The sequence below is a fragment of the Erythranthe guttata genome, chromosome 14 (assembly GCF_056151865.1).
Source record: "Erythranthe guttata isolate IM_541 chromosome 14, IM_541, whole genome shotgun sequence".
Taxonomy (NCBI): domain Eukaryota; kingdom Viridiplantae; phylum Streptophyta; class Magnoliopsida; order Lamiales; family Phrymaceae; genus Erythranthe; species Erythranthe guttata.
The window spans coordinates 11,493,352-11,505,026 of NC_142546.1; the positions used below are offsets into that span (position 1 = coordinate 11,493,352).

An 11,675-nucleotide genomic window follows, 5' to 3' on the forward strand; every position below is an offset into this window, starting at 1 on the left:
GAATCGTTCGCTCCTACCTCACGCGTCAAGAGGTAAATACTCGAAACCCTAGTTTCGTTTTAGGGTTTAATTTAAACTATGATTTCATGCTTGTGTTTGTATGATTTTATGTGATTATGTGTAATCGATTAAATCGTTGCGAGCATGTTATTTGGTTTAAATTGCGAGCATGTTAATTGATTTAAATTCGGTTAAATTTATTAGCATGTATGTTGTTTTTAATTTCGCTGGAAGCGCAAAGGTACGCAATTAATTGATTTAATTTGTCGGGCATGTACTTGTGTGCTTTAAAGTGGTTTAAATCACGTAAAATTTTTGTTTTCCGCTGCGTATGCGTGCCCGAAACCCAACAGAGAAAATACCATGTGATCCGAGAGATCATAGAGAGAGGTGAAGTCAAGCTGGACAGAGTCACCTCGGAGGACAATATTGCAGATCCCTTCACCAAGCCATTGTCAGGATCAGTCCACGAGAAACATCGAGAGTCGATGGGACTTAGATTTATGAGTAGTTGGCTTTAGGTCAAGTGGGAGATTGTTAGAGTAGGTGACCGGCAAGCCAACTTGTGGCTGTGGTCTTTCTCTTTTCTTTGTAATAAAACAATCGTTTTTCGTTCGTAATAATAAAATATCTTATTTGGCATTCTATATTTGTTATCCCATGCAAGCAGCATAGATATAGTCCTAACGAGTTACTCTATTACTGTGAGTTGATCTAGTAGAATCGTGAGATAACTCAGCAATGTAATGTAACTGTTAAACCTTGTTCCTAGTCGATGGGTTACGCCAATAATGAGGATACCGGCCTTTCCCTTTTGAGACTAGCACTTAGTGTATGTGTACTGCGTCTCATCAGTCCTCGGTGTTGTGACATCGGCATACTTGAGTGGGTGCTCATACTAGATGAGTTCACTGAACTCCCTCGCCCTAGAAATCTATAAGTGGTTCTCATTCATCGAGTAATAGGTTTCTAAGATATAGTTGTACACCATTAGTCCTTAAGACCCAGACATCACCGTGACTTCACTAGAGGACCGATTGTATCGTGACCTGTCCCTGAGTCCCACCGCGGACCGCTCCAAGGGCCAACGTTCGTGCAATCCGAAATCTAGTGTGAAGTCTGTGCATTGTAGTAGGGGATTCGAGCGCTTGAGTAGTCATGGATGTCCTGTGTGTTCTGACGGTTTATAATCCATGGAATCTCTGGCCAGAGTTGATAGTGGGGTGATTAGGGAAATGTGTTTCCCTAAGTCGCACACGAACGGATTTATAATACCTAGAACGTGCGCACGGTTATTAACTTTATAAGAGGTCTCGGTGAACCAATGCCTCTAGTTCAATCGGGACATGTGCTACGAAAGGATCGTACTGTACGCTAACTATATCATAAGGTTCTTGCAGGCACTTCATTTGTATCTAGGGAATCATGATGCGTAGTTGCTAGACGCCAATCTTGATTCGTTGGGCACCGATTTGATCGGGGATTAGGTAAAATGAGTTTTACTCTAATCGGGACTCTTGGGAGGAGTTCATATAAGAACAATGTGTTGTTCGAATCACAAAGAGTTGTGAGCCCACGGCTAGTATACACCTGAACCATTGAGGGTCACACTTCTCGTGTAATATAGATCCTTGATAACAACAAGCGTAGATTAATGTGTTAATCTTTGAACGATTGGATGTCGATATGATTGAATCCAAGATTCGTAATTGTGGATTGCGAATCGGAATAAACGTAGAGAAAGAGAGAAATGTGGAATTTAGTGAACTTTCTAAATTGGGAAGTTTCCCGATTTAGCAGGTCCACTGCAGTGGAAGTTTCCAATTTTGGAAATTGGAAATTTCGAAGAGGCACTCGTATCGACGAGGACTTTGAGCTCGTCACAAATATAATTTTGTGGACGATCGTTTATTAGAAACGAGGCCGACGAGGGAATGGGTTTAATGCATCAGTGGGTCAAGCCCAATGACTTAAGCCCGCTAGGGTTGAAAACCCTAGATATAAATAGACCTCAAAAGGAGTTTTGAGATCAGATTTTTCAGCACCAAAACCCTAGCCGCTCAGCCCCATTCGGCCGTTGCATCTCCGCCGCGCCACCGCTGACCACCGCCGGGAAACCGCCGGTTTTTCTCCTCTTTCTCCTTCGTTTTATTCGTGTTGTTATCTAACTCGTTTACATCTAGTGCTGTAGTTCGAGTGGGTCGAAAATACGAGGTGAAACCTAATTGGAGAGGAGCTGCTGCCCCGACGAATCCACGCACCGCCGCACGCGCCGCACCGCCGCTCACGCGCCGTCGCTGCCGCTGCCACGCGCCGCCGCTGCTGCTGCCGTTCGTCGCCGCTCGTTGCTTGCTGGATCAGCTCGGTCCAGCCGTGAGGTGCAGCCCCGAGGATTGGTAATTAGCAGCTTGTACGTGACTCGTTCTAGGATTTCGATTCGTCGAAATCGCACGCTACAAGAGGTAATTAAATCGGAACTTTCGTAATTCGATTCGAACATGTTTGTATGATTATTAATTTACGAGCATGAGTAATATGTGATTACGTGTTTCGATTTCATTAAATGATGAATAAGCATGTTTCGTGATTTTTCGGTTTTATGTATTTTTCAATTAAATCGAAAATTACCATATGTATGGCGGAAGCGTTAAGGTACGTTGACTATGTGATTAGTATTGCATGTAATCGAAACTAGTTCGATATAAAATTTTTAAATTCCGCTGCGTATACATGCACGATCCCCAACACTGACTCTCCTCAGAATCCGACCAAGTTGGTCACCACATATTTTAATTCGAAATTCATATTCATCTTCTTGAAACAGTCGTAGTAGATAACATCGGCGGAACTGCCGGTGTCCACCAGTATCCTTGCGATATCAAAATTTGCTACCATGGCAGTAATCACAAGGGCATCAGAATTTGGCTGCCTGATTCCTTCTTCGTCCTGCGGACCAAAAATAATGGGTGGAACGTAGGATATTCTTTGCACCTCCTCGAGCTGAGCTTCCATCTCGTACAAGCGTCGGAGGTGCGCACGACTTGCCCGATCTGCCTTCTTTATTTCTCTAAATAACTCCTCAGTCTCTCGCAACTGCCTTAGGTGCGCTCGCCGGGCCCTGTTGGAATCTCCCCCTGAGGGTCCTCCCAAAATCATGCTGATGAAGTTGGCAGGCGCCACTTGGTCCTTCCTTTCACTCAGCTTCTCCCTTCCCGGTTCAGGTTTGCGAGGCTCGCTCGCACGTCGGGCGGGGGCCTGCTGCGGGCGCTGGTTCCCCTCTTTCACAAATTCTGGTAGATTCTTCACGCATATAAGCCTCTCGATCTCATCACGAAGGTGCTGGCACTCATTGGTGGTGTAGCCATAATCATTATGAAAACGGCAGAAACTTCCCAGCGTGGGGCTTCTCTTCGGTGCTTCTGCATACGTGCGAGGCCACTTTAACTTAGGGTTATTTTCTATGGCCACCAATATCTCTCCTGGTGGTGCGACTAGCGTTGCGTAACTGTCAAAACAAGGTCCTATCCTTCTCTCGTGCTACACACCTCCCTTCTCGCGAGTTGAGCTGGTCTCTGCATTCTATCCTCCTTATTTTCCCTTTTCACCTCGTGGTTGCCTTTGGCTTCGCCAAATTTATTATGCAATGCCTCCTCGGCGTTCATGTATCGCTCGGCTTTTTTCAGCAAAGCATTGAAAGATGCGGGGGGCTTTTTTGAGAGCGAGGTGAAGAAATCGCCAGCCTGCAGCCCTTGAGCGAGAGCGCTGATCAAGACTTCCTCCGAGGTGATTGGTACTTCCAAGGTGGCAGAGATGAAATGCTTGATAAAACTTCGCAAATATTCTCCCTCCCTTTGCCTGACCGCAAACAGGGTCTGGGTGCTCCTTTTCTGTTTCTTTGAGCTCGCGAAGTGATCCATAAAACAGGCGCTTAGCTGGTCGAAACCGCCAATCGTGCCGGCAGGTAGCTGGCTGAACCAAGTTTGGGCGGCTCCCGCCGACGTAGTCGCGAAGACTCGACACTTCACTCCCTCAGTGAAGCGGTGCAAATCTGAAGTGTTATTGAAGCGACAGAGATGCTCGAAAGGGTCGGTGGTTCCCAGGTATTCGTAAGTGACAGGCCGAAATGAGTGCGGCAGGTCGTCCTCCAGAACGTCGGCTGAGAAAGGGCTTAATGCTCCGAGCGTGGAACTTGTGCGGCCGGGCACTTCGCCCCCTCGCCCCACCATTTCACCCATCCTCCTTTTGGGCGATGCTGCATCGGGCTTTTTTAGCATGCGAACAGAGCCCTCCTGGGCAGCGCTCGCCAAGAGTGCCTGCAGGTTTTCCATTGTCATGGCGACCATAGGGCTACCTCCCGTAATGCCGGTTGCTTGAGGCATCTCCTCTCTCGTGGTAGATGCCTCTCCGACGACGGGTTGGTGTTCCGGCGGGGCTGGGGTTGCCTCGGACTCCATCTGACTGGTTAGATCCCTCACTATGCTGGGAAACGAGGCCATTGATATATGTATATTGAGTAAAGGGAAACAGACAAGGGTGTTTTAAAGGGAAATGTTGCTACAGCTTTGCTCAACGGTTTCCCACAGACGGCGCCATTTGATCCGACTGGATTCGTGGTGGGCTGGTTTAGAGAATTGATTAGGCCTGAACTTGGACTGAGGCCCACGATAACCCTACAAGAAAGAAAAGAACCGGACTTAGGCCGGAGTTAGCACTCCGACGGCCAAGTCATTAACTTCCTGAAGAAGATATTATGTGTATGTAATTGGTGTACATGATTTTCTTTGTTGTGTATATAATTTTCACCTGTGCTTACTGTCCCTATTTATACTAAAGAAAGGGACGGACGTCAAATATTCTTCAATTTAATTTACCTGTCCAATCGCGGTAATTAGGCATCCGGACCCCAAATTACCTTCAATGCAGTTTAATCCATCATATCATTGGCGGCTGCAGGTGCAAAAAGTAGGGGGCCGAAACGACATTCCTCTGCGCCTGTCAGTGGATTGGACGTGCATTAAATACCCCCATGTGCAGCTAGAATCATCTCCGGCTGGCCTGGCGAGAAGCTTGGCGGGAGGGTGAGTCAGCGAGAGGCCTCTCGTTCTCGCGGGTTACTCGCGACCCGCTGCTTGGTCCCTCTCGCCTAACGAACACCAGTTTAATGAGCCCTCTTCTCTTAGTGGGCTTAATGGTGCCTTTTGACCTTATTTGGGCCTTTGGTCTTTATTGGATCTATCAAGCGGTAATGGGTTGGATCAAACAATGATGCGCAGAATTGCAGAACATATTAAAGGACATCCATTAAATAATGCAAAAATGTTGATGTCAAATTATTTATGTGAATCTTGTTCAAGGGGAAAACTCATTATAAGACCTTCTACATAAAATGTTGGTTATGAATCACCATCATTTTTACAAAGAATTCATGGCGATATTTGTGGACCAATACACCCTGCAAGTGGACCATTTAGATATTTTATGGTTTTAGTGGACGCATCTTGCAGATGGTCACATGTGTGTTTGTTATCTACACGTAACATAGCTTTTGCACGACTGCTACCACAAATTATTAAACTCCGTGCACATTTCCTTGATTATCCTGTCAAAAGTATAATGATGGATAATGCCGGAGAATTTACATCAAAAACTTTTGATGATTATTGTGCAGCACTAGGAATTAATGTCGAGCACCCAGTACCATACGTTCATACTCAGAACGGATTGGCAGAATCTATGATTAAACGCATCCAAATTATTGCTCGTACCTTGTTGATGAGATCTAAGCTCACTAGTGTAGCATGGGGCCATGCGGTATTACATGCATCAGCACTAATAAGATTACGCCCGACGGCTTATCACATGCATTCCCGAATGCAATTGACATGGGGCTTTGAACCAAATATTTTACAACACAAATAAATATTATTATTGTTAAAAAATACTTTAGCTCGCAAAATAAAGTAAATTAAATAACCTTAAAAATAGTTTGGAAAAAATAGTTCCAAACGTAGGCGATAGGTCTACGAAGTATGGTTAGTGGGCCCAAAAACTAGAACCCCATCATGCTGTGGATAATTTTAATTTTACATATATATATAAACTATAGAAGAGCCCAAATGGATGAGAATCTTGAGCCCAGCCAGCCAGCCTTGATTGGTGTGCCAGCTCCCATCCCTTACACGTGACAACACCAAAACTTTCCCATTTCAAATTTCATCGCCCCACCAAGATTAGATGTAAGGTTAAATAATATCAAATTACATAATATCAATTCAACATAGTCATTTAGTGTCATTTGGATGGAGGAGTTTGGAGTATGGATTTCAAATAATAACAAATCCCTTGATCTTATTTGGATTGAGGGATTTGATGATAATTTTAAATTCACACTTCTTCTTTTTAGTTGTTTTTGGAGTAATTGGTGTAGATTTCAAATGACTCCAAATTTAGAGTATTTCAAATCCCTTCATCAAATCAAATCCCCTTTCAAAATTTTCCATCCAAACGCACTCTTAAATTTATGGAATGTTTTTTAGGTTGTAATTGTTTCGTGTAAAAATGCAGTTTCTGATGCACCACAATCTAATATTTACAAGCAAAGAGACACATCTTATGATCATCTTGTTTTAATATGCGGAGGTCGAATGAGAAAAAACGGCTATAAATTGGAGAATATTTCATATCATCTAGAAAATTCCACTAGATTTAACACCACAATAATGAATGTGTAAGAAGATTCATAGTTGAGAAGTGATTGTAATTATCCAAACATGAGAATAATTTAATGGTTGTTTTATATTCTAGTTTGAATATAATTAATAAACCTTTTCCTAATTATGAATACTTGTACCTGTAGAGAATTATATTGTTAATTTGTTGTATGAACACGTATAATCTTTTGATATCGTGCTTTTGGCCAAAAGCTTATTTATTAATTAAACTCTCAGATGAGAGTTTAAATAAGGTAGCGGCTAAAATAAATATCGTTTTTTTCTCACTTCAATACCACCAACATAAAAAGTAAAAGAAGAAATAGATAATAAGTAGGTAATGACATTATTAACCTTAATGAAAATCAATACCACACACAAAATTTGTGTGGTATTGATTTTATTAAAAGTATTAACGTCATTACCTATTTATTTTCTATTTTTTGTGTTGGTGGTATTGAAGTGAGAAATAAACGGTATTTATCTTAGTCGTTCCCTTTAAATAATGATTCATAGTGGCAAAGATACTTTTTTAACAAATAATCAAATCTACGAAAAATAATGTGTTTAAAGTAAAGGATTTTACAGACCAATTTTTTTCGAAAAATTATCTCATTTTCATTTGACTTTGTCAAAAAAATTAAAAGAATCTCATTACCGATGAGATTAAAAAAAGAAATAATAATAATAATAATAATAATAATAATAATAATAATAATAATAATAATAATAATAATAATAATAATAATAATAATAATAAATGAGCTAGACAAATACCAAACACTCGCTATAAAACGCCAACCGTGTCCCCATATATTTTCTTCATCAACAAGTTCACTAACGTTCTGCTTTATTATTAATTAGCAAATGGCAGAAACAGAAGCCACAGCACCCACTGAACAACCAGTACTACACACACAATTCTTCTTTTTTTTTTTTAATGATTAAATATTTATCTATATTTATATTTGTAATTTTCTGATTGGATCGTATGGTTTAATATTATCTTGACAGGTTCTGGAGGAGAAGAAGCTGAAATATCTTGATTTCGTCCAATTAGTGACAATATACGTGGTCGTATGTTGCTCGACCATCTATGAATATGCCAAAGAAAACTCCGGTCCGTTGCGAGCTGGAGTTCAGACCGTCGAAGGTGCGGTCAAAGCTGTTGTCGGACCGGTTTTTGAGAAATTCCAGGACGTGCCTTTTCAGCTTCTCTATTTTGCAGATCGAAAGGTTGACGAGTCAATAATCGAGTTGGAATATCACGTGCCGGTTCTTCTCAAGCAGGTTTGGACGGCGGCTCGAGAGCTTGTGTTCGAGGTGCAGCGAGCCGGCTTTGTGGACATCACCAAAACGGCTTACATCAAGTACGAGCCAGTAGCCGAGCAGTACGCAGTCACGGCTTGGCGCTCCCTCAACGGGGTCCCCTTGTTCGCTCAACTGGCTCAAATTATGGTCCCAACCGCTGCTTATTGGGCCGAGAGGTACAACCAAGCTGTGGCTTACACGGCTGAGAGGGGATATACGGTGTCGTATTACATGCCTTTAGTGCCCATCGAAAGAATTTCCAAAACATTTGGAGCAGACGAGAATGTGGCGGCGGATGTTTCGGCCAATGGAGGGGAATGAATATGTGGCCCTCCCCTAACAATTTGGTCATTTTGTTCACTAATACTAAATTTTGTTTTTGGAATTTGGATCTCTCCATGTGTATTGTTTGTTTCCACATTTTGGTTAAGGGTGTCTCTCCACCAACTTGTCAGCTTTTCAACTTCAAACCTTTAATAAATTACCAAAATATGTGTATTTTGATTTTCCAAAAAACATTAGCATTCAAACTTCAAAGTAAGTAGGGTGTTATTATTTCAATTTTATATCATTCTAATAGATAATTTAGATCATCTTTAATGCTAAACCCAATTTCTAATACGTAGAGTCTCATATGGGATATTTAGAGATTTTTGTTACAAAATCATCTCCAATGCAAATCTTAAGAAAAATCTCCAAATGATGTGGCAATGAGATGGCACTTGTGATGTTAGAAATTCTTAATATGACATCTGAAATTGGAATGTAAGAGGATCTCTAAAGTGTCAACTCATATTTAATACATTTTTTTTTGTTAGAATCCCTTGGATTCTAATTATACGAGAATTAAATAAAACTTGTGCCACAAGTTTGCATAGACCGTGAGTTAAAGAAGGGAAGAGTCCTTGTAGCTTTTAATTCTTTTAATTTGTCATTAATTGATTTATAATAGGAATTATTCTTCTAAAGAGTTATTCTTATTTTAATGACTTGTCATCTACGTATATTAGCTAACTTAGACTTAATGGACTCCGGTTTTCCTTGTTGTACAGTGAATCAAAAAACGTAGGAGAGCATATATACGAGAGCAGCATGCAGCATAGGATCGTGATTGTTAGAATCCTTTGGATTCTGACTTCGCAAAGAAACGTGTAAAAGACTTGCACCACAAGTCTAGAATATGCCGTAATATAAGAAGGGGAGTTTCCTTGTGTTTTAATTCTTTATTTATCATTAATTGATTAATAATGGGAATTATCTTTATACAAGCATAATTATCTTTTTTATATTTTATTGTTAGTAATTGGAATTAGATTAGGATGGAAAATCTTGTGATAAGGCATGAGCTTTACAATTCTATATTTAATATACCTCTTGTACGTAACTCCTACCTAATGGGTCTCTTTTCTTGTATAGGGAATTTGCAATCTCACAACTATATAAATGAGAACCTTAGACGTCTGTGCGGGAGTTTTTATTGAGAAAAAAAAAAGATTTTCTCTTTTCTTTGTTGCTCCTACAGTGCATATTTTATCGAGAGAAAATATACAGAGAAAACATCCTTGGCTCTCGTTTTTATTGTTCTATCGTGATACGTGATTTTCATAGAAAATATACCGGCTTCAAGGCTTTGTGGTGAAGACACCAAGATTCAAGGAGTATCACAAGTTTGCTTCTTCTATATAAAAAGAAGATCGGTTCTTCGGGAGAGGGGCTTAAACAGATCTCGGGAGGAGATCGATCCGCCGACTGAGGGATTCAGCGTTGAAGGGGAGTTCAACCGTGCGGAGCAAGGGACGTGCTGCAAATTGAAGATTTATAATTCAGCGTAGTATACAAGAACGGCGTCAACAAAGAGGGAGTCTTTGTATTTTGATTAAGTCCTAATATTGTATTCGTAAAACTAAAAATTAGTAAATTTCATTTGCAGGTCCCCGTGGATGTAGGGTACAATTGTATCCGAACCACATTAAATTTGTGTCTCGTTTATTTCTGTTTTTACGAACTGCTTCACGAACTGTTGCAACACTTCACGCAACAATAACGAAAAACTGAATCTGACACAAATAATTTAATCTGCACGAAATAAATTCTAACAATTGGCATCAAGAGCCTGTCACTAGATACACTTAGTGAGATTTTGGGATTTAATTTTTTTTGATTTTTTTTGTGCAGACATGAATAATCATCGTGAAGGCGCATTCCTACCACCTCTCTTGGGTGAATTAAACTACTCTGATTGGAAAATAAGGATGAATATGTTCATCAAATCTATTGATGAATGGGCCTGGCGCGCGATTCTAATTGGTTGGACACCTCCTACCTCAATGAATGAGTCACACGAGATCATTCAAACGCCAAAAGAAAAGTGGAGTGATGAAGAAGTACGAATAGCAGATTATAATTCCAAGGCAACCAATGCTATCTTGAGTTGTATCGATGACGAACAATTCAAATTGATATCAATGTGCAAATCAGCAAAGGAGGCATGGGATATTCTACAAGAGACCTACGAAGGAACTACTCTGATAAGCAAGTGCAAAGAGACTACTGCTGAAACTGTTGCAACAGTTGGACAGACAGTTCAAACAGAACTCAGGTATGATAATTTGCCTTCAATAGACGACAGCGGTTTAACTTCCTTTATTCTTGCAGGTGATGATGGGGATTCTGAAAACAACAGCGATGATGACGAGGCAACCTTGAAAGAATTAATGACGAGCTACGAAAGGATGTACGAAAAATTTCTTAAGGTATGTGAGTCGAATAAATTCTTAGAAAAAGAGAAGCTTGTTCTAATTCAGGAAAACAAAGTGTTGAAGGTAAGAATTTCTACTCTTGAACAAAATGTTATTTCTGCTAGTAGAGAAACCGATAGTTTGAAGGCTAAATTTGCTAAAACCCAAGATTTTATTTCTAAATTAAATACAGGTAGGGTAAATCTGAATGAAACTTTGAGAACAAGTCAGCCGAACTATGGTCATCTAGGTAGAGGGGCTAATACACTATTTGATGATGCTTTGAAACAGAAAGAATATCCCATATGAAAAATCAATATTGTTAAACAATCCACTGTTTCACAGACTGTTGCAACTGTTACGTCAAAACAGTCATCTCAAAGAAAACGTTTTGTGCCTATTTGTCATTTTTGTCATGTTCCTGGTCATATACGACCCAGGTGTTTTAAGTACTTGAAAATGGTTAAAAGAATAATGGCCCGCTCACCACTTTCCGCTAAAATTGATCACACTTTTGTGTCGTCTCAAAAACCCAAGATAAAGGTTGATTTAGTGAATAAAGCTCAACAAAAAATCTGGGTAAAGAAGTCTGATCTTAATTGTTTATCTGCCATTACTTCTTTAAACTCATGTGATGATAGTACTAACTGTTCCAACAGTTCTGGTGACGAAGCTAGTTTGGGTAACAAAAAACTTGGTAATCTGAATTGTGATAATTTGTATGCGAAAAATAAATTTATGAATCCAATTCAGCATTCGAGAACTAAGCTTACTGATATTTGTCATCTTTTCATAAGGGGCTTGGTCGAAAAGGGGGTTGTCTCAATTGATTATGTTGCAACGGAGAATGAATTAACTGATGCTTTTGCAAAAACCCTTGATGCACAGAAATTTGATTCCTTGCGAAAATCGCTGG

General features: G+C 40.3%; 2 protein-coding genes across 2 annotated transcripts; one reads left to right on the forward strand and one right to left on the reverse strand.

The window, feature by feature from the left end:
* Positions 1–2,757: 2,757 nt before the first annotated feature.
* LOC148765188 (uncharacterized) lies at positions 2,758–4,496 on the reverse strand. Its single transcript, XM_088812698.1, has 2 exons — positions 3,546–4,496; positions 2,758–3,339 (listed from the first exon to the last, which is right to left on the reverse strand). The coding sequence occupies exons 1-2, from the start codon at positions 4,494–4,496 to the stop codon at positions 2,758–2,760; spliced, it is 1,533 nt and encodes a 510-aa protein (XP_088668824.1).
* A 2,988-nt stretch (positions 4,497–7,484) lies between these two features.
* LOC105952495 (stress-related protein) lies at positions 7,485–8,451 on the forward strand. The gene is made up of 2 exons (XM_012976057.2): positions 7,485–7,616; positions 7,725–8,451. The coding sequence occupies exons 1-2, from the start codon at positions 7,578–7,580 to the stop codon at positions 8,340–8,342; spliced, it is 657 nt and encodes a 218-aa protein (XP_012831511.1). The 5' UTR covers positions 7,485–7,577; the 3' UTR covers positions 8,343–8,451.
* Positions 8,452–11,675: the final 3,224 nt, after the last annotated feature.

Bases quoted from the DNA above. Each gene is read 5' to 3' on its own strand.
- LOC148765188 (XM_088812698.1), bottom strand. From the start codon at position 4,496: ATGGCCTCGTTTCCCAGCATAGTGAGGGATCTAACCAGTCAGATGGAG. The intron at 3,340-3,545 runs GTGTGTAGCACG...AATGAGTGCCAG, and splicing joins CTCAACTCGCGAGAAGGGAG to CACCTTCGTGATGAGATCGA.
- LOC105952495 (XM_012976057.2), top strand. From the start codon at position 7,578: ATGGCAGAAACAGAAGCCACAGCACCCACTGAACAACCA. The intron at 7,617-7,724 runs GTACTACACACA...TTATCTTGACAG, and splicing joins CAGCACCCACTGAACAACCA to GTTCTGGAGGAGAAGAAGCT.